Source organism: Carcharhinus amblyrhynchos, chromosome 9, assembly GCF_965287045.1.
Source record: "Carcharhinus amblyrhynchos chromosome 9, sCarAmb.v2.hapA, whole genome shotgun sequence".
In the NCBI taxonomy this organism is placed as follows: Eukaryota; Metazoa; Chordata; class Chondrichthyes; order Carcharhiniformes; family Carcharhinidae; genus Carcharhinus; species Carcharhinus amblyrhynchos.
The window spans coordinates 22,335,434-22,357,963 of record NC_137332.1 but is presented as its reverse complement, the minus strand read 5'-3'; the positions used below and the strand labels follow the sequence as shown (position 1 = coordinate 22,357,963).

General features: G+C 42.2%; 1 protein-coding gene across 6 annotated transcripts in view; it reads right to left on the bottom strand.

Moving 5' to 3' along the window:
* The window catches only part of szt2 (SZT2 subunit of KICSTOR complex), a 216,868-nt gene that overhangs the window by 145,678 nt on the left and 48,660 nt on the right, over positions 1-22,530 (bottom strand). For 5 of the 6 annotated variants that reach the window (XM_080195317.1, XM_080195312.1, XM_080195316.1 and 2 more), the window contains 6 exons: positions 22,237-22,462; positions 17,120-17,167; positions 12,447-12,574; positions 10,422-10,683; positions 2,391-2,565; positions 1,873-1,969 (listed from right to left, as the gene is read on the bottom strand). In XM_080195317.1, coding sequence (XP_080051443.1) covers positions 1,873-1,969; positions 2,391-2,565; positions 10,422-10,683; positions 12,447-12,574; positions 17,120-17,167; positions 22,237-22,462 — 936 coding nt within the window. The remainder of the gene's footprint in view (positions 1-1,872; positions 1,970-2,390; positions 2,566-10,421; positions 10,684-12,446; positions 12,575-17,119; positions 17,168-22,236; positions 22,463-22,530) is intronic. The other variant, XM_080195315.1, reaches the window with a different exon arrangement.

Here is a 22,530-nt window from a genome sequence, read left to right as displayed (position 1 = left end):
GTTGCAGTGGGAAGAAGAAAATAGTTACAAAGCTAATAATTAAAAAAAAACAAATTTGATGCTGCTGATAGGGTATGTGTTTACTGAGATTTGACACAATTATTCTCAAATCCTTCTGATTAAGGAACACTGCCAAATAACAGCCATTGTCCAGCATTCAACAGGGCGGGTGTTTCCCTAGTTAGCATGATATTTCTTAACACACACATTTTATCTAGGCAGATCCATCCGACTGAAAGAGGGAACAGTGTAAGGTTAAGGAAATAGCAAAGCGTATCCCCAGCCTTGCTTCCAACCATACATGCTGGAAAACTAGGAAACAAAACCAGAAAGCATAGCCCATTCTGTACATTAATACACATAGTAACCTCACTATTATAGCACAGCATGTCCTTTTAAAAAAAAGTCCCACAAACACTGGAGAAAGTTGCTGTCAGGTTAGTTAAAAAGAAATTAATCTGGGAAAGGATAGAAAAAGTTGGAAATTATGTCCCCTGGTGATTCCACATCTTTGCTTAAACTGACTCTGCCTTTACTCTTTGGAACTCCCTCCCTAAATCTCTCTACCTTGCTACTTCCAGCTCTACCTTTTAATGCCTTCTCAATTCTTTAGTCTGGTCTCTTCCGACTTCTATTCTTGCCAGGTGCTACTTCCCTTTGGGTTATTTTACTATGTTAAAGGTGCTGCACAAATTCTACAAAGTAGTTGCTGAGCAGATTATATCAAAGTGCTGAAAAAAATTACAAATGGGGAACACCACCTTTAAATGGTGTCTCCCTCTCCCTATCGCACCAGCAATTTAAAATTGCACAATAGAGCGCATCTAGAAAACTGCAATAAACATATGTAACGCTTGTAAATTACCACAGAAGTAATCTAATGCAGGCTAGTTCCATACCGCCCCTTTCAATGGTATCAGTTTTCCATGAACAAGAATGCTAGTCTGCAATTCGAGAAGAAAATGAAAAGTAAACTCATGCATAACATCTCATCTCCAGGCTTACCGAAGTGGGTTTTGGTACCTGCTGCTGCTATTGAGATCAGTTTGGGGGCAGCACGGTGGCACAATAGTTAGCACTGCTATCTCACAGCTCTAGGGACCCGGGTTCAATTCCAGCCTCAGGTCACTGTCTGTGCAGAATTTGCACATTCTCCCTGTGTCTGCATCAGTTTCCTCCCACACACCAAAGATGTGCAGGTTAGATAGATTGGCCATGTTAAGTTTCCCCTTAATGTCAGGGGGATTAGCATGGTAAATGTGAGTTATAGGGATAGGGGCTAGATGACTCTGTTGTCAGTGCAGGCTCGATGGGCCAAATGGCCTCTTTCTGCACTGTAGGGATTTGAAGATTCTACTGAATTTAGTTTTCCAAACTTCTTCACTATCCCTTAATCTGTGTTAGAAAATCCACACATAACTGTCAATTAGGGGCAGGATTATGCAGCTACAGTTCTGCAACGCACAAGTTCCCTGCCAGCAGTCATCATTGAAACACTCACAATGAGAATAACCATGTGAATTAAGTACTGTGAATCTGCCATTGTCCATGAAACATACCCTGAATAAATTAAAAGGAAAAAATTAAAGTGGAAAAGCACATCCCTTGTGAGGTTTAACCCCATTTGTAAGCAGATAACGTTTTTAATCAGGCAGCATTGTCAATCTGTCCCTCAATGTCCTTAACAAAGTGGCTGATTTGCATATCTCTTTGGGAATTGCCACGGTTTGTAACCATATAATATGATTTGTGACTTAGTGCAGACAATCTGCATATCTCATTAGTAGAGCAATTTACAGCCTAACATCATTTCTTTTCTTAAATCTCTGACTCAAATCCCAATCATAATGCATGCTTCAGGTCATTGCAAACTTGCCTCTTTCTTAGCTGAAGGAGGACAGTAAAAGAAGTAATAAGGGTTTGAAGGCACTGTCTTGAAATGCTGTCGTCCAATCTCAAGGAATTTGTTCTGAAAAGACATGTTGCAAAGCAAAAAATGAGGTAAAAATTAACATCTACATGAAAAGATAAATTTTAACCAGCTACTTACTTTAATTTTAAGCATACTGCTCATCAAAAGATTTGCCAAATGAAAGACGATTAGTTGAGCATTTGTAATCAAGTTAAAATCTAATACATTCTTCACTCCAATAAGCCCAGTACTGAACATTGCTACTAGATGTGCTGAATGTGATTATTTGCTAAAAGCCTGACCTTTATCTGATATCATCCCTTTAATCTTATACTCCCATTGCTCCTTCAAAACTTATTTCTGAACACTTTATCTTTAAGAATGACGGTGCATCCCTTCTCCATCTGCATTGTTTTAATAATTGCTCCTCTACTGTCCTTATACTAAACGAGTTATGGAAGTTGCTGCTTTGTAATACCTGAATGATATTGTGTAAGTTGGGATAGACCTCACATTGCTGGCTGGACTGAAGAAGGGATAGAGGAAATTCTGGATAGATCTTCTTCGCTTTTGGTTCTTCATGTGTTACCGGGGAGGCAACACTGGACTGGACACTCTTCAAATCTTGCTCACTGAGGTCTTCCGTCTCTATACTGATAACAAAACATTATCAAGTGACTATAGAAATTAAAATCCAGCAATACAAACATCACAATTGTTTACAAGATCCTTTGCATTGAGAACAGATCCACTTACAGTCAATACCAAGTGCTAACTCTAATACTATAACTTCTCTGGTATCCTGCCAAAATTGAATGTCTTATTCATTCATCCGTGCGAACATATATTAAATATTTTGCATATGTTGAGCAATGGTGTCTGTTTTCATGCCTGTGAAATGTTAAGTGAAGTTTAATTGCAATCGAGGTGCTATATAAATACGAGGTGGTGGTAGTAATGACAGGTGATATCATCCGAAACTCTGCTAGCTATATACTAACTTGCATTAAGTCCGTCCATTCATCACTCCTGTGTTCACTGACCTAAGCCGGCTCCTGGTTAAGCACTGCCTCAATCTTAAAATTGTCCAAGCCTTACTTCATGCCTCCCTATTTCTGTAATTGCCTCCAGCCCAAAAACCCTCTAGGATAAAAGCAAAATACTGCAGAGGCTGGAATCTGAAACAAAAACAGAAAATACTGGAAAATCTCAGCAAGTCTGACAGCGTGTGTGGGGAGAGAATAGAGCCAATGTTTCAACACTTTGACAGCTCTGATGAAGAGTCATCCAGACTTGAAATATTGGCTCTATTCTCTCCCCACAGATGCTGATAGACCTGTTGAAACCCTCTGAGACATCCAAATTCCTCTAATTTTGGATTCTTGAATATCCCAAATATTATTCGCTTTGCCATTGGCAACCATACCTTCAGTTGCCAAAGCTCTAAGATCTGGAATTCCCTCTGCAAACATCTCTGCCTCTCCACTTCTTTTTCCTTTAAGGTGCTCCTCAAAATTTACCTCTGTAGCTAACTTTTGATCATTCTCCCCTTTCATGTGGCTTGGTGTCAAATTTCACTTTATAATGTTTTTGTGAATGGCTTTGGAACATTTTGTTACATTAACTGTGCTGTATAAAAACTAGTCATTGTTGCTGACAATCTGACAAAGGCTAATCATTAATAACAAGAAGCTTCTCAGATATCCACAGCCACCTTATATTGTTCAGCAAGGCTGACATGGAAGCAGTAACTAAGAAAAACGTCAGTGTGATTAATTACTGCTTCACCCCACAACATGATCACCCGTCAAACAAGGGCAAAACAAATTCTCCCGAAGAGAATTTCCTGTGACATATTTAATCTCATTCATTGCAGGTTCCCTCCCCCTACCCCTTACAATTCAAAAAAAAGATCGGGTGAAGGAAATCTGCATTTAAACTGATTCAGAAAGTTTTGAGAAGAATTTCAGTTTGCCAGGCAATATAAAACTGCAGCAACGTCAGCCCTTTGAATAGACATGATTATCAAGTTAATGGTCATTTATCACTTTGAGATTTCAGGATCAGAACAGTGTTCACAGGGCATGTAACTCCCAGTTGAAATTTATGGAGCAGTAATACAGTATAATTCAACTCACACCAGCTGCTATCAGCTTCAAACACCTATTTTTCTCCAGTTTATTGCTTCAATCAAATTCACATATGGCAATTTAAAACTGTTTCATTAGCATGAACCAACTTCCAAGGCCAGCAGGAGACGTGGGGTTTTTGATCTGGTCGCTATGAGAAGATTCAACAGTCACGAAGATCCAGAAGCAAATTTCAGTCAAATCACGGAGAAAGCTGGACCAAGTCACAGACCCGTTAATGGAAATATTAAAGGCTTTGAAAATTACAAAAGGATTTTGATACGGAAGACACAGGATATTTCCACTTGTGGGAGGCCAAACCTAGAGGTCATAAATATGAAACAATCACCAATAAATCCGACAGGGAATTCGGGAGAATCCTCACTACCCAAGGAGAATGTGGAATTCGCTTAAACATGGAGCGGTTCAGACGGGTAGCATAGATGTATTTAAGCAGAAGCTATGTGAGTACATAAGGAAGACAAGAATGCTTACGGGGCTGGAGGGAGAAATGGGAAGAGGTTCGTGTGGATAAATGGCAGCATAGATTGCAAGTTTCTGTGCTATAAAGTCTACATAACTGTGTCTCAAATATGCTAACGCATGCTGTCATCTTTCAGAGTTAAAGGCACACACAATGGTTTTATATGCATAGTTGCTCAAGATCAAAGTATTCGTATACCAACTATTTATATTGTAATTCTAAGGGGCACAACTTACAACTAATGGAGGAAGGTTGGACAGAATTTGAAGTTCCACTGAAATCATTAGGTTTCTTTTTTACTAGCTACCTGAATGCACATGGTAAACTATCACCATGCTCCTTCACTCAACAGTCTGATTCGACTTACTCATGTTGATATTCGAATACTCCCAGGCCTTCATAAGTTCATAAGATACAGAAGCAGAATTAGGCCATTCGGCCCATCGAGTCCACTCCACCATTCGAACATGATTGATATGTTCCTTATCCCCATTTTCCTGCCTTCTCCCCATAACCTTTCAACTCATTATCAATTAAAAATTTGTCTAACTGCTCCTTAAATTTACGCATTGCCCCAGCATTCACGGCACTTTGAGGTAGTGAATTCCAGATTCATAACCCTTTGGGAGAAGTAGTTTCTCCTCAACTGTTTCAGATTTGCTACCCCTTATCCAATGACTTCTCGTCTGAGAATGCCCCATCACGTCTACTTTATCCATACCTTTCATCATCTTTAATACCTCAATTTGATCTCCCTTCATTCTTCTAAATTCCAGAGTATAGGCCTAAACTGTTCACTCTTTCTTCATATGACTAACTCCTCATCTTTGGAAAACCCTTCACTGCTGTTCTCTTCACAACCATGATTACTCTAAAGTTTGAATGCAGTCATTTATTTGCACGTCTAAAGGCAAAGACCTTTACTTCCATTTTAAAACTCTACTGCATTTCAAGCCATTAGTTTGTCAAAACTGTATTTCTCAAGCATGTCAGTGTAGATGTGAACTTCCAGGAACAAAATAGCAAGAATAAAAAGTGAAGCCATCTTGATGGAACCCCACAAAACAACAGTTGTATCTTTGGATAGCATGCAGCATCCTTTATTAGAAGTGAACATAAATATTTTAAGTGCAATTGTTAGGTTATTGCTTTCGTACTGTCTTCTCTATACTTTGATTCATAGATAAGAAGTTCCCTTAAACTACGAGGAAACTGAATGGAAAATAAAACCACCCAAGGAGACTCTGTCCATTCTATTAAAAAAGTTTGGGTTATGTGCAGGTCGAGTGGCTTCCCCTGTGCCGAATAAGATCTTACTGAGCCGCACCCTTGGCTTATTGACAAGCAGCAGCAACACAGACCAGGAAACAGCGAAAACTCTGATGTGCACAGTGACCAACAATCAGCTCACAGCACAGGAAAAAGAACTGAAACTGAGAGAGCGGGGGCAATTTTATCATCACCTTGCACTTGTTTTCGGGTGGGGTAAAGTTGGGCATGAAGTGTTCAGCACGACCACCACCATTTTATGAGCACTGGATTTCCGGTGCAGTCAGCCTCTCACTAGAAATGGGCAAGAGGCAGGTTAATGCATGTAATTTATTATAAAGCTGTTCTACGTCTGCTTAGCGAGCCCGGTGCTCAATCGCCCAAGCCCCGCTCTCCCTCTTATGACCTCTCTGGGAAAGATTCACACCAGCAAGGAATAGACGTGCTCACCATGAACAGGGTGCAGTCGGGTTGGCCTCGCCGTTAGAATCGGAGGCCACTGAGATCCCGTGGGGAGGCAGAGAAAAAGGGGGTGCTCCCTAGGCAGTGCCAGACTGACAGTACCACCCTGGCACCTGGGCAATGCCAGATGGCAAGGCCAATAGGGGAAGGTGCCAGAGTACAACGGGGCCAGTAGGGGCAGGGCCAATGGGTGGGGGCACTACCATTCTGCAGCAAACGGTGGGGGGAGGGGGGCGGGATCGCGATCAATGTAGGCCGGTGGGGTGGGGGGGGGGGGGTCGGCGTGGGATGTATTGCAGGTCAGGGCCACCCACAATTGCCGAGGTGTCGGCGGCGGTGGCAGGGGGGGTGCTTCAGGTTAGCTGAAGTGATGCACAATAGCAGCCAGTTAATACTGTCAGTATGCATCATTTACTATCTTTGAAGTAAGTTTGCAAGAGTTTTATATTCTGGCTTTAACTGATTCACCCCTCCCTTTATCTCACCATTGGTGGCAGAGTCTCTGCCTTGTTCTCCGGAAATCCATCCGTAAACCCTGATGTTTTACTGCACGGGTGGAGGCAATTAGCTTTGCCAATTCCCTGAAAGAGATAGCCACTTTGTTCCATTCTCTTGCCCTTTCTCAATATTCTTCTAAGTTTTCCTTTTTGCAAACATTTATCCCCTTTTAAATGTTACCTGGATTCCCCTTACACTTCTGTTTCTCAGCATGTTCGGTTGTCAAAAATAATTCTCCTAACCTCGTCCTTAATTTTTTAGCGATGATGGTAAATTTATGTCTTTGTAGAATCCCTACAGTGTAAAAGGAGGCCTGCTGACCCTCCATACGGACAGTTAAACAAGAATGGAATTAAACCCAGTACCCGGCACTGAGAGGCAACCATGGTAACCACTGTGCCACCTTCTAGTTCCTCAGCAATGGGAATTGGTTTTTCCAATAATTTTGAGTATCTCCATATGATCACCTCCTTTCTCAAAACTAAAACTCCAGGAATCTCTCAATAGAAGACAATCTCTTCTATACCCTCTCTCCATGGCCTTAACATCCTGTCTAAACTTTTTCTTGGATTGCTATCTTGCCGTGAACATTCCATTGATCCTGAGAGCGATGCCAATGGGCGTCTTAAACCCCCTGGCAGTGTCACCCCGAGCAGTAAAGATCAGAGGGGAGGAACCAGACAAAGCACAATCTAAAACAAGACCTCAACAGTGGATTGGGCATAAGATACTTGTACTGTATCAATGGCTGTGATGGTGGATGAAGGCTGCAGCAGTAAGGAGATGCCCAGCTGCAGAGGTTCTCTTGCCACTGGAACTGGACCTAACCTATGTCAAGGACTGGGTGTCTGCCGATGTGCAATAGCATACTCACGTTAGATGATGTCCCACACCAGGTGTGTACCTAGGGGAAACCAATAAACCCCCACACAGACAAACCCTCCGGCGAACAGCGAGAAGTGATGGACAGATTTGAAAATCCCTTGCTTCAGACCAGCACATAGATGGTGATGCTTGATTCACAAACACTGCCGTGATCAGCAAGACATATCTGGAAATCCCTAGCTTCGGACCAGCAATTAGATGGTGAAGTTTGATTCAGTCATCTCACTCTTGGAATAGCAATAGGAGAGCGTTTCGGCAGCCTCCTTCGTGACTGAGCAGCCCTCTCAGATTCCACTCTGCTCACCTCACATGGGGAAAGGGCTAGATTGGTGCCCTAAAAATAATCTGTTCCGTCTCCAACGTGGCTGGAAAGCCACATCCAGCAGGCTCATCTACCTATGGTTAGAAATTCAAAGTTAAACTCAATTTCTGAACCTGGAATGTATGAAGCCTCAAGGATAATGAGCAAAACAATTGCCCAGAATGGAGAATTGCCCTTGTTGCCCATGAACTCATGCACTTCAACACTGGGTCTCTTGCAGGGCAACAATGTCAAAGAGCAGCTGAGGGAAGAAGGTGGTGGTTACACCTTCTTCTGGTGGGGAAAACATGAGGATTAGCACAGGACACATGGAATTGGATTTGATATCAAGAACAAATTCGTCACATGACTCTCAAACCTCCTTGCCAGTGTTCACAAGTGCCTCATGACTCTCCATCTACAACTTGCCAAGAACTAGCAGGAAACGCTCGTGAGCACCTACGCCCCAACACGTGATGCCAATGATGAGTCCAAAGAAGCTTCTCCTCCAACCTGGAGGCCACCTTCTCCCAGTCTCTGAAGCAATGCTTTCAGAAGGCCAGCATGGCTTCCAACAAAACCATGGAACAGTGGACATGATTCTCACTGTTCAACAACTTCAGTAGAAATGCCAGGAGCAATATCAGCCACTCTACACGGCCTTCATCAATCTGACCAAGGCTTCTGACTCAGTCAATCGTAAATGCTATGGAAGACCCTGAAATTAAATCAGCATCCCCTGATTCGTCCATGACACGATGTCAGTGACAGCCCCCGCTGACAGAAATAAGGCAGAAACCTTCCCACTCAAAACTGGAGTCAAGCAGGGATGTCATCACCTGCACCATTTTCTCCATATTAATCACCACCACACTTCACTTTGGTAAGATCAAGTATCCCAGTAGAGTGGACATCATCTACAGGATGGACAGAAAACTTTTCCAGCTCCTTCAGTTGAAATCCAAGATAAAAATAACACTGACATCACTTGTGGAATCTCGGTAAATGGATGACATCACCATTTCCACTTTCTCAGTAAAGAATCAGCAAGCCGTGCTTGATACATTCGCTGGAGCATACCGAAGAATCAGTCTCAGCCTCAACCATAAGAAGAGTCAAGTCCTTTACCAAACCCATCCCGGGGCAAGGTCTGGTCTCTCCCTACATCAAGGTGGATGGAAAAACTCTTCCAAACATGGAACGTTTCCCCCCTATCTGGTGTGGGGGAGGGGGGAACTTCATGCTGCTTCAGCAAAAACCAGCATAATTAAAGACCCTAAACAACCCAGCCATTCTCTCTTCCACCTTCTTCCATCAAGAAAAAGATACGATAATCTGAGGTCACGTAACAACCGACTCAAGAACATTTTCTTCCCTGCTGCCATCAGAGTTTTGAATGGACCTTTGCATTAAGTTGATCTTTCTCTACATCCTAGCTATGACTGCAACACTACATTCTGCATTCTTTCTTTTCCTTCTCCATGATTGGTATGCTTTGTCTATATAGCATTCAAGAAACAATACTTTTCACTGTATACTAATACACGTGACAATAATAAATCAAATCAAATCTTCAGTGCAGCTAAGAAACCTGGATTATGTACAGGCACCATCTCAAGGCCCTGGAGAGGTACATCATGCTAAGATGGATTCTCTGCATCAGTTGGGAAGACAGGCATACTAACATCAGAATCCTGACTGCCAAAGCAAATTTTCTTCACCCAGCTCAAAGAAGGCTCCTGAACAAGCGCTTTAAAGGCACCTCAAAGGCTTCCTTCAAGAAATATAACACAGATGTCAATTCCTGGGAGACACTTTGTCAAAAGAGGAATTTTGGGGAACACCCTGATTGAAGGGACACAATGCTTCGAGGACACCTGATAATAAGAGGAGGCATGGAAAAGGAGCTGAGAAAGGAATACTAGCAATCTAGAGTCCAAGAACTGAACCCGCTTCCTGGAAACACCTGCCAAGGATGTACTCGAAGATGTGGTTCTAGATTTGAGTTCATCAGCCAAGCAAAGACCCACAGAACCCATAAGCAGTAACACAGAGTTTCTCAAGTGGGCAAACACATTCGTTAGCGAGTGATCGCCAAAGATCCTTTATAAAGTAAGGCACATAAAACCGAACACAATATTTTAACTCAATGATTTAGAATACCTCTGATGACACCATCAATAGAACAATCAGGTTAGCATAGAAAAGTAAATTACAATAGTTTGGACGGCGTAAGTGAAGAGAAATTATATACATGTGCTTATAGTATTTCAGTAAGTTATTTGTTACTCATCACAAGTTAAAAGGTTTGAATGTAAGAGATTACTTTAAGGCAGGATTTTCAACCCTGATGCTGCTAACCTGCCAGTGCGACCTATGAATCAGACCACATTATCAGACAGCTGGTAAACACAACTATTGGTCCAGGCTAAACTAAAATGTTCCTGCTGGGAGATAAGCTGACAACTGGAAACAGGTTACCTTGAAGTAGATGCAAGAACACCCCTCTGCATCCTCTCATCTTCACGTTCGACTTCTCCAATCACAAACGTTGTAGGGTTGGATGCATGATCATTCCAAAGCTGCAAGTCATGACTTTCACGGAACAATCGGATGTGTCCACAAAGTGTCTGCAGAAAAGTGGTGATGTCAATTTCCTGCAGCAATTCCTCACAGTAGTCCATAGCTGTAAGGAGGTCCTGGGAGCTTATGTAATAGGATTGCTGTAAACTCCTAAACACACCTTTCAAACAAAAAAGAAAATAGCATCTTAAAGATAAAGTGACACTCAAAATAAGCATGTTCTTCCCTCATCTAAACTTTAGAGGTCAATATTATGTCCATTAAAGTGAGTGAAATCAATTTTAGGAATGAAACACTTGCTCCAGTTTTTTTCAAACTAAGTAATCCCTCATCACATATATGACAAGTTAAACTAATATCAGCACTGGACCATAATCCAAACTACAAAAAACACTCCTTACTCACATGTACCATCCACCTTTATAAAAGGCAGAAAACTTAGTGTTGGTGTACAAGCAGCACAGTGGCAAGCACTGCTGCCCCGCAGCGCCAGGGAGCTGGGTTTGATTCCTGGCTTGGGTCACTCTCTGTGTTGAGTCTGCACATTCTCCTAATGTTTGTGAGAGCTGCCTCTGGGTGCTCCAGCTTCCTCCCACAGTCCAAAAAAAACATGCTCATTAGGTGCTAAATTCTCTCTGTGTACTCGTGATGTGGAGATGCTAGCGTTGGACTGGGGTGGACACAGTAAGACATCTCACAACACCAGGTTTAAGTCCAACAGGTTTATTTGGAATAATTAAATCTTTTAGACTTTAACCTGGTGTGGCGAGGTGAAAAGACTCTTCCCGCTCAAAAAAGACAATAGGACTAGGGGGCACAGCCTCAAGATAAATACTTATATAAATAAATAAATTAAATATCAAACAAACTAAATATTCTAAACTAAATATTTTTAAGACGCGGGTTGATGGGTTTTTGATAGGAGAGGGGATTAAGGGTTATGGGGAGAGGGCGGGAAAGTGGAACTGAGCAGCGACAGATCAGCCATGATCTTATTGAATGGCAGGGCAGGCTCGAAGGGCTGGATGGTCTACTCCTGCTCCTATTTCTTATGTTCTTATGTTCAGTGTACCCGAACAGGTGCCGAAGTGTGGTGACGAGCGGATTTTCACAGTAACTTTGTTGTAGTGTTAATATAAGCCTACTTGTGACACTAATAAATAAACTTTAAAGAATTGGATTAAACAAGCACAACTTTGATTGATATAATAGACAAAAGATACCATTCATAATTTTGATTTAGGATTATTCTGGTGCTGTGAGGAGAACTGAAGTGTTTGATTTTGATTTTTAATGGTAGTTAATTAAAACGCAAAATTTGAACACACTCCTTGATATTTTTACCAACGGATTGAAGAATGAGGATCGCATGACAATAACAGGTAGGTATTGTGATGCGTCTCCTCCAAAATGAAATGTTTTGTCATCAAGATAATTTCTCTATAAATGTGGTGTAGAACAAGCATACCACTTAATTCTCCAAACTTAAACTGACAAATTATATGTTTAAACAGCATGAGATTTGAACAGGATCCCCCACCACCTTATCAGGGATGTCAGAATCAATTAGCTGCTTCTGATTTTTCTAAAAGCAGCCAGTACAGAACCTTATGTAAGCCAATATATAAGAATGTGAATTTTATATGGGGAATGGAAGATCTGTGTTTTGTTTTTAAATAGCAAACAGGCACCAGATCACAAATAACAAGTCCTGAAGAGAAATGTTTGAGGATTTTAATATATATGGTTTACAACAGGTTAATATCAATTCGCTTTTATATACATAAACATAAAGGAGTAATGTTCAATTTTTGGGTTATCCAAAATCTTAAACTGCTAGCATGAATTGGGGGTAATGGATGTTGAGCTAATGTACCATCAGGGTGCAATATGCCCTCAGGAAGCTCTGGGGACTTACATTACCTTTCACATAACATTGGTGGTAATGCTCTTGTAGCAAGTTGCAGTAATTGGAAAGCTCCTTGTTCTTGTGGAGGTAAGTGATTGGATCTGTCGAGGATGAGTTTGCCGGCCGTTCCTGTGACAACGATCTTAAACCACAGTATTAGAAGATAATTAGTAGCAATTAAAAAACATGTTCCAGTCTAATTTCATTTGGATTTAGCTCCCACTGTCGAGGCTCTCGTATCAGCACCATCAAACTCAGTACTAATAAGAAACATCATGGAGAAGCTGCAGCCAGTTAAAATAAGCACAACATTCTGAGATGAAGCAGAATTAAGGTAGGGAAAACTCCTGCAGTAATTTTTAGATTACAAGACATCAGGTATATTTTTAATAAGCACATAACATAAATTTAACATCACAATTTTTTTTTGGAATTGAGGTGTTAAATGTGAATCGACTTCAATAATGGAACAATAACAAGTTTGGTACATAAAGATTCTGAGAGAAATGATCCAAACAGCTGTATTGCATTAGAACAAAAAGGGTGGATTTCTCAAGTAAGGTTGATAAAGGAAAAACAATTGCTGTACAGAAGCTCAAGAGTTGTGAGAATTTCAATGTTGCAGTTAATGAGCCTTGTGAAATTAAGGTCACAAATATTTACGTTTGAAAGGTCCAAATAGGATAAACTGGAAATCTTCAGCTTTCTCACGTTGAAGCCTGCACAAAGGCCCTCAGAATTAACAAACACCACTGTTATTTTCATTGCAATGATGTTACAAGGGGCTGTGTAAACATGGGCCACCATGCTGTCCACTGGTTAGCACTGCTGCCTCACAGCAGTGATCTGGGTTCGATTCCCAGCTTGGGTCACTGTCTGTGTGGCGTTTGCACGTTCTGCTTGTGTCTGCGTGGGTTTCCTCCCACAACCCAAAGATGTGCATGTTAGGTGCAATGGCCATGCTAAATTCCCCCTCAGTGTACCTGAGTAGGTACTGGAGTGTGGCATAAGAACATAAGAAATAGGAGCAGGAGTAGGCCATCTCGCCCTTCGAACCTGCCCTGCCATTCAATAAGATCATGGCTGATCTGAAGTGGATCAGTTCCACTTTCCCGCTTTCTCCCCATAAACCTTAACTCCCTTGTCTATCAGAAACCTATCTACCCGTGACTTAAATATATTCAGCGAGGTAGCCTGCATCACTTCAATGGGCAGAGAATTCCAGAGGTTCACCACCCTTTGAGTGAAGAAGTTCCTCCCTAACTCCGATCTAAACTGCCCCCCCCCCCCTTATTTTGAGGCTGTGCCCTCGAGTCCTGCTATCCTTTCTAAGTGGGAAGAATCTCTCTACCTATCCTCTTCATTATCTTATATGTCTCTGTAAGATCCTCCCTCAGCCTTCTAAACTCCAACGAGTACAAACCCAGTCTATTTAGTCTCTCTTCATAGGCTAACCCCCTCATCTGCAGTATCAGCCTAGTGAACCTTCTCTGCATTCCCTCCAAGGCCAATATATCCTTGTGCAAGTGCGGTGACCAAAACAGCACACAGTACTCCAGCTACGGCCTCACCAGTACCCTGTACAGTTGCAGCAAGACCTCCCTGCTTTTATATTCTATCCCCGTCGCTATAAAAGCCAACATTCCATTTGCCTTCTTGATCACCTGCTGCACCTGCAGACTGGGTTTTTGCGATTCGTGCACAGGGACCCCCAGGTCCCTCTGCACTGTAGCATGCTGCAGCTTTTCGCCTTTTAAATAATAATCCCTCCTACTATTATTTCTACCAAAGTGGATAACCTCACATTTGCTAACATTATACTCCATCTGCCAGGTCCTCGCCCACTCGTTCAGCCTATCCAGATCTCTCTGCGGACTTTCCACACCCTCCACGCAATTTGCTTTTCCACTCATATTTGTGTCGTCAGCAAATTTCGTTACCCTACACTCAGCCCCCTCCTCCAGATCATCTATGTAAATGGTAAACGGTTGAGGCTCCAGCACCGATGCCTGCAGCACTCCACTAGTCACCAACTGCCAATCAGAATAGCACCAATTGATACCAACTCTGCTTCCTATTAGGCAACCAATCCTCTATCCATGCTAACACCTTACCCCCAACTCCGTAGACCCTAACCTTTTGTGAGGCACCTTATCAAACGCCTTTTGGAAATCTAAAAACACCACATCCACTGGTTTCCCTGTCTTCTGCACTAGTCACATCCTCATGGAAATCCAATAAATTTGTCAAACACAACTTCCCCTTAACGAATCCGTGCTGTGTCTGCTTGATCAAACCATTCTTTTCTAGGTGCCTTGCTATTTCTTCTTTGATGACAGACTCTAGCATTTTTCCAACTACAGACATTAAACTAACTGGCCTATAATTCCCTGCCTTTTGTCTGCTACCTTTTTTAAACAGCAGCGTAACAGTCGTTTTCCAATCTTCTGGCACTTCCAGCCAGGGGATTTTCAGTTACCTCACTGCAGTGTTAATGTAAGCCTACCTGTGACGAATGAATAAACTTTAAACCTTAATGATGAAAACACAATTTTCCAGTGAGCCAGAGGTCAAAGCACAATCTTAATTCCAAAACATACGGAGTGAAAGTTGCATTTAACTGTTCATTTCCTTCCCTGAAACTAGGAAATAGTACGGCTGTTTCCAGAGCTCCAAGCTTGCAAATGGAGATACTTCAATGTAGATGCTCCACACCAAATGATAACACCAGGTCCAGTAATCGTGTTAACCAGATAGTTCCCCATTAGTAGCATTTCTGCAAGCACAATTCTAAAGAAAGCTCGAGGAAGAAGGAAGAGAAACTGCAAGCATAGCCAACTTCATAGCCCACACCCTGGTTATAGAGCAACATTGGCAAAGGCTAGGTGCCAGATCTTCTGTTCAAGTTTCCAGCTGGGGCTGTGCAAAGGATCAAAGAAAAACATTTGCAATCTCAGCTTTCTATTCGATAAATTAGTACTTTTTCTATGGGGAAGTACAATAGGACTTTCACAATTGATTATAGAATGTACCAACAAAGAGAACTGCATGACTCCTACAGCACTTCAATCAAAACATATAAAATATATTTCATGCACTAATCAAGACCAGAGAGAGAGGTTTTACACTGGCAGACTAAATTGAAATGTCAGGCTGGATTTTAACTTAGCTGACTTGTCACAAGCAGGGAGGTTTGGCTCCAAAGCAGTGATAGGTTTCCCATTCAGAAGCCAGCCTGATCAACAGATTTTCCAGTCAGGGGCAGAGGATGTCACAAAGTGGGTCTGCTCGCCACAGCCAGGTTAGAGTAGAAAATTGGTCAGAGTCTCAATGGGCAGAAAGGAATTTGGGCAGGAGATTGGTGGCTGGAGGGACATGGGTCACATGAGAAGGTCAGTAGGCATATTGATTAGGTTAAGGAAGGGGAATGTCCAACCACAGGATTTGACCAAGCTAGCAGACTGGATCCAGCAGGTGCCTGGAAAGGCACTAACCTCCCTAGGATCTAAACCCCAGCTGGGTTTAGTTGCGGGGTTCTCAACTTTTATGAAACCTAGTGCCCACATTCAATTCAAAATGATGAAGAACAGGGCAACTTGCAGCCTCATCCTATTAAATTGTCAACCACCATCTTGGAACAGATTGGCCTTTGTTAACACCAGAGGCGTATGGATTGGAGGCAACTCAATGTCAGGATTCAGATTTTTAAACACGTCAATCTTCCATCTGACATAAACATTGTTTTTTGGGGGTTAAAATTCTCCCCCATCCAGAGTTTCGATTTGTTTGGGGCAGCACAGTGGCAAGCACAGCTGCCTCACAGCGCCAGGGATCTGGGTTCAGTTCCCGGCTTGGGTTCCTGTCTGTGCAGACTCTGCACGTTCTCCTAATATCTGCGCAGGTTTCCTCCGGGTGTTCCAGTTTCCTCCTCCCACAGTCTGAAAGACATGCTGGTTAAGTGCATTGACCGTGCTAAATTCTCTCTGTGTACCCGAACAGGCACCGGAGTGTGGCAACTAGGGGATTTCACAGTAACTTCGCTGCAGTGTGAATGTAAGCCTACTTGTGACTCTAATAAATAAACTTAAATAAACAAACTTTTAAACTTTAAACTTTGTTTGGATTCAATCTTTTGTTATGTATCAGATCAATGTATTGCTTCAATGGATGTACCATGTAATCAACGTTTCTGAGAGATTTGAATTCAACCTTTACAAAGAAAAGCAATCCGATTTATACACCTGAAGATTTGTGAAATCTTTCACAGCAAGAATGGCATTACTTCCGTGCATGGTAGAACATTAGTTCACTATTCATGCTATTCCGCCTGGGGAAAATTGCTGGTTAAATTACCACAGGATTGGGAGGGAGAAAAATACAAATGTTACTTCAATCAGAACACCATCAATGGCAGGCATTCAACATCAGGTTGTTTGCTGCCAGTAAGTAGATTGTGTTACATGGAGACTTTGAAGAGAGGAAAAAGAGATAATGAAAGACGCTAAGAATGCTATAGATAAGGACAGTCAATTGAAATGGGAAAGGGCTGGGACATGAACATGCAAGTCACCCAGTAGCAGAAAAGGATATCCGCTATTACAAAAGTCAATCCCTTAACCAAAACTATCAAAGCATGTCCAGCAAGCGATGAATAAGAAATCAGGGCTTAAGCTGATAGCTTTGCTACCTGGTTTTCAAATCCTGATACAGTTCCCAGGAAACATTGTCTTGAGATCTAAATTGTTCAAAAGAGGAGGAAAGAAAAATGCACAATCAAATCAGTCTCTTTCAATCCAGACTGGATTGCCTCATCAATCTTAATAAGGGGAGAGGCAGAAAATACTCAAAATAGCACAATCAACATCCTCAGTGCAGTGCTCCCGACAGTAAAATGAAGGCGCCTTATGGTTGGGGTGGAATTACATGGGCGAAATCCAGAAATGAAATCAGCTCCAGAGATTTTTCTGCTTGATTAAAGCAATAAATTTTGATATCCGGATTCTGCGACTCTACGTCGCACAGTGGGTCTGTTTTGCACCCACATGATGTAATCTCAATTGTTTTAAAAGAATAATGGAGTATTAGGATTTGGAGGAACTAAAAGGTGGATGCACAGAAAGCAAGGGTAGTGCCCAAGTTTAATAACGCAGCCCTGGAATTATTGCTGGGTGTATTCAGGAGCAGAAGGGACATAGTTTACCCCAACAGTGGGAGGAAGGAACCTGCAGTAGTCACCATGGTTAGGGATGACTGAACTTAGCAGCAGGATCATGGTGTCCTGTCTTTGGATGCACTACAGGATTCAATGTAATGACGTAAACAGATCAGGGAAAGTGAGTACATTTGCTAATTCACCTGCAATTCATTTCCCATCCTGACGCTTCTCACCCCCCCCACCCCTCCCCCACATCTGTCCTCGACTTTATGCTGCCTTGCCATGCAGACTTCATCACATTGCTTTTCACGCCCATACAAATTTCAGCAGGAGCCAACCTTCTTACACACTGTACACTACCTAAGTCTACAACTCCATTTATCCCACTATTGCTACTCACCTCAATCCTTCGGTAAAAAGTGCTTCTGTACATACTCACCTATTTCTATTGTTTGGGGTACAATACAGTGGTTAGCAGTGCTGCCTCACAGCACCAGGGACCTGAGTTCAATTCCAGCCATGGGTGACTATGTGGAGTTTGCACATTCTCCCTGTGTCTGTGGGTTTCCTCCCACGGTCCAAAGATGTGTGGGTTAGGTTGACTGGCCATGCTAAATTGCCCCTTAATGTCAGGGGGATTGGGCCTGGATGGGATTGTTGTGGGTGCAGGTTCGATGGGCCGAATGGCCTCCTTCTGCACTGTAGGGATTCTATGATTCTATAATTCAGAAGTGAAGCAAGCAAATACTAGTCAGCTATGGACAGACCCCGTAGGGGGCATGATCTTCAACAAACTCAGCTCAGCTGTATACAGATGCTGAGCCCCAGCGGCTATCACTGACAGGATGTTACAACTTAGCCAGGTAATGACAATTCTCATAAGAGGATAAAGATGTCTGACATGACCAGTAATAGGTTGGTGGTGTACAGAATTGCGAGAATATTAATCATGGCAGCCTCCGTAGAGCTTCACGTATGACTCTCAAATATGTCCATGCAGACCATGATCATGACTGCGTAAACTTTGATACCAGCAATTCTGCTGCATTAGATAGGGTGACTGTCGCCTTATCCACGGCATTACAACATACAATCTCCATCAAGTTAGTTTGCAACTGAGTAGTAGGAGTGTTGTTGAGCTGATCTAGAAAGAGGGACTGCAGTGAAGTGGGACATGGAAGTGGGAACTGATTCAAAGCATTCTCGCTTTTCACCTATTGCCCACTGGCCAGCACCCAATTGCTGAATTATTACCCACCACAGGGACAGGTGAATGGAGGAGTCTTCAATGGGATCCTCAGAAGCTTCAAAACCTAAAAGGCTGAAGCCAACAGCATCTCAACATTCAAAACAAGGATCTCAGTAGCCTGCTTCGGCCACACCATGCAAAAGTGACAGGAGACGCAAGTTCAAGAAATTAAAATTCACCAAAGGTACCTGAAGAAACGTTGTATTGTTAAATAACCTTTTCTTATCGTGAGACAAAAATTAATGCTGAGCACCAGTTGCACACCTTGCCAATTATTGTGTTGTGCGATAACTCACCCCTTCGCTTGTTTCGCGATGAAGGTCAATAAACTCATTAGATCATTGTGGCATCATAGATTGTCCCTAGATTTAGGGATGATGGTCTCTCATTTTGCCATGGGTCTGCATATGACTGAATTCTCAATTCAGTCATATGGCCAATTCTCAATCAACTGATTTTTGGGCACGTGGATGAGATGTCTCATGAGAGTGGAATCCAGAGCACAGAGATTTTCTTCTGTCTCTTCCCTTCTTTGTCCACTCTGCCTCATCATTAGGATGTTGGGACTCAAAGTGATTCACTTTGATGGACAAGTCATCACCATTTTGAATGATTAATAGCAAGCTCCTCCTAGTTATACTGCCATGCTTCAGGGAGAACGTTACAGTGTCTTTAAACATTCTTTTCATCCTACCATGGGATGTTGGTATGAAATAGGTGGTTCAAAGACATTTTAATACAGTGATGGTGGGGGTGGGATGCAGGAGTTTGTGTTGGTGGTGGATCAAGCAGGATGTTTCTCTATGTGAGTCACCATTAGCCGAACCCTTGAGGCATTATGCCATCCCTGCTATCGTAGAGACATAGAGGTCATCCCCTTTTATCTGCATTCTTCCCTCCTGCACAGTATTTCACAAACACAGGACCTGATTATTATTCTGGACATCCTTGCTGGTGAGTACTGAAGGACATCTCCAGAATTACAGACAGGAGAGTGGGGTAAGACTCTCCTTAATTCTCTTACCAACTGTCCGTAAGCTGAAGTCTTTTTTTCTGTTTCAAAGTAATGGGCTGTGGCATTTATTCCAACTATGCCTCGTTTATACAGTTAATTTTTAACTTTTAGGGATAAATTAGAAATTTTGTTTACTCAAATGTTCAAACGGGGGGGGGGGGGGGGGCGGTGTGTGTGTGTGTGTGAGAATGATTACTCCTTCACACACACAGACAGGTATCCTGGGAAGGAGTAAAAAAAGTACAACTATGAATAAAGTAGAAGAACCATAGAAACGGCTATTAGTTCACATGATTGCCAGAATCCAGAGAGCTCAAATCCAGAGAAGGTTCATTCACGGGGAAGTTCCAATTCATGTGGGTTCCTAGCTTAAGGCAGAACGTAAAATTCCTTTAAAGCTGATGCCGATGCAGTGGGATGAGGTTGATATTTGGAGACTTGATCTGCTTAGCAATGGCTACCAGAAAAACCAAAAGGAGGATTTGTTGCGGACTGCTTGGTCAGCTTAGAGTCCCACTGTTGCATGCTTGCAGGTTGGAGTTAAATCAGCAGACACTTTGCTTCTGAGTTCTCAACTCTATATAGAAATTTCAAGATGGTTACGAGTCATGTGACTGCCTTCTTCCACAATGATTTCATAAAGAGATATTTATTTGGAAGTGGCTTTTGTTTTGGGCCTTAAATTGTTCCAGTCATTTACCTCTGAAAGAGTTATAATTCATATTGAAGATCCTGTTCTGAGAAGCTGTTGCCTTGCCAGACCCTCTGACTCCACAAGGGGAGGAAGCTTATAAAATGCAAATGATGTTCATTTCCTTTTAATTGTCCTTTTAGAAATTGACCTTGATAGTCCCAGGTGTAAGATTCTATGAGCAGCATAACAGGGAATGTCTCCAATGCAATCGATATAATGCCTCAGACGTCACATTACAATTCCAGACAAAGAGCCTGCCATCAAGTTTGTTTCCTGGAACAAAAAGGCCTGGAATACTGGATAATGCAATATAAAAGCATCGTGACAGCCCCCAGGGATTGGACACACAACTTCATGAGCCTCTTTTTGAGGCTGAACACCAGCTACACATTGATGAAAGAACATTTCTTACAATAGATATAATTCTTGTTTGCTATGGCATTGCTTGGATGACCGCAATTGACGCCATTTTTCATCCGTGGAATGCCGGCTGTATGGCAAATCACAGTTCAGAACTGGAGACAAAAAAGCTGAGGCCAGTGTGACAATGGCGATGCACGCCCACCAGGTCCACCAAACAGCAGATCTAGGAGATTGCTGATGCCTGCGAGCACCTGACGTGACAAACTCAGTTTAGGGTTGCCCTACTCAAGAGGTCAAGGAGCCTAAGACATCACCTCATAAACCGTGACAACTCATATGTAACTGCTGATTCCACTACAGCAATACATATACAGAACTGTTATCACTGCCGTGCCTGATGGTGGCCTTCTCTTTTGACATACTATTGGAAACATTCAGGGTAACTCCCATTCTGCTGCTGTCTTTTAAAAGCCTCCAAAGTCATCCAATACCTGTATGGTCACAAAGCTCTCTGCTGAACATCTGCCAGAGGGAACTATCGAAGCAACTGTACGAAGTTTGGACTTTTTGAAGTTGGTAAACTCTTGCTCCTTTTTTTACTACTCAATTTCCCAAACACTGGGAAATGCATATCCTAGGTGATAAATCCAAAGGAAAGTTCAATGTCTGTGAAAAGGCCCTTGTTTTCATCCATAATTGCAATCTTCACAGCCCAACACCTGGCACCAATTCCAGTCAGCAAGGTTGCTTGCATGAAGTCAGACGTTACTCATTGAACCACAGTACATGGGCCAGGTTGTGATCATGATTTCTCTCCCCACTGAATTTTACTATCCACCCTGGCAACTGTCCTTGCCTGTTAAATCCACCTAATGCACCCACATTACAAACCAAGTTGCAGTCATTCAAATCTTGACACAGAACATACTCATACTCATAAATTTACTGTGAAAAAATCCTTCTCCAAATCAAGATGTAATTGTTTATATTGGTACAAATAATTACCTGCTGGTTTGGTGCACACCTAGTTCTGTATATATACTGCACAAAAACTAATTTGATTCTTCCCATTGTATTTAAAGAATAAGGATGGGTTAAGCAAACAGTGCCAAAACCAATGTATCTGCAGATGTGGCACTTTGCAAACTGTTCCAGGTCTATTGCTGGAATAGGCGGCATTTATTTACTAAACCAATGGAACTTTCATTCCTTTATTCAGAAGAAGGTATAAACTGAGAAATTATGTTGTTTCTGTGACGTACTTAGATGATACCTAGATACTTAGCATATACTCATATGATCAGAGTGAGCGCAAGCAAGTACACTACCTGAAATAAATATCCTTGTTCGAGCGTTCAACACTGGAGTTCACAAGTTGTTCTCTCAGTGATTCCAGCGAGCAGCTATATATGTAGACAGGACATCGAAGGCGGCTTGGATCACACACATCAATCTGAGAAGTCTGGCGGCTGAACGTGATGTGACAGTCTTTCTTTGGAGGTAAGCTGAACTCCACTCGTTCCTTCATCATTTCTGAAGATGCATAGATGGAGTCTGTGGGAAAACAATGATAAAGATAAAGCACACATTTGAAAACGTCCATAAAAAAATAGATTGCCTGT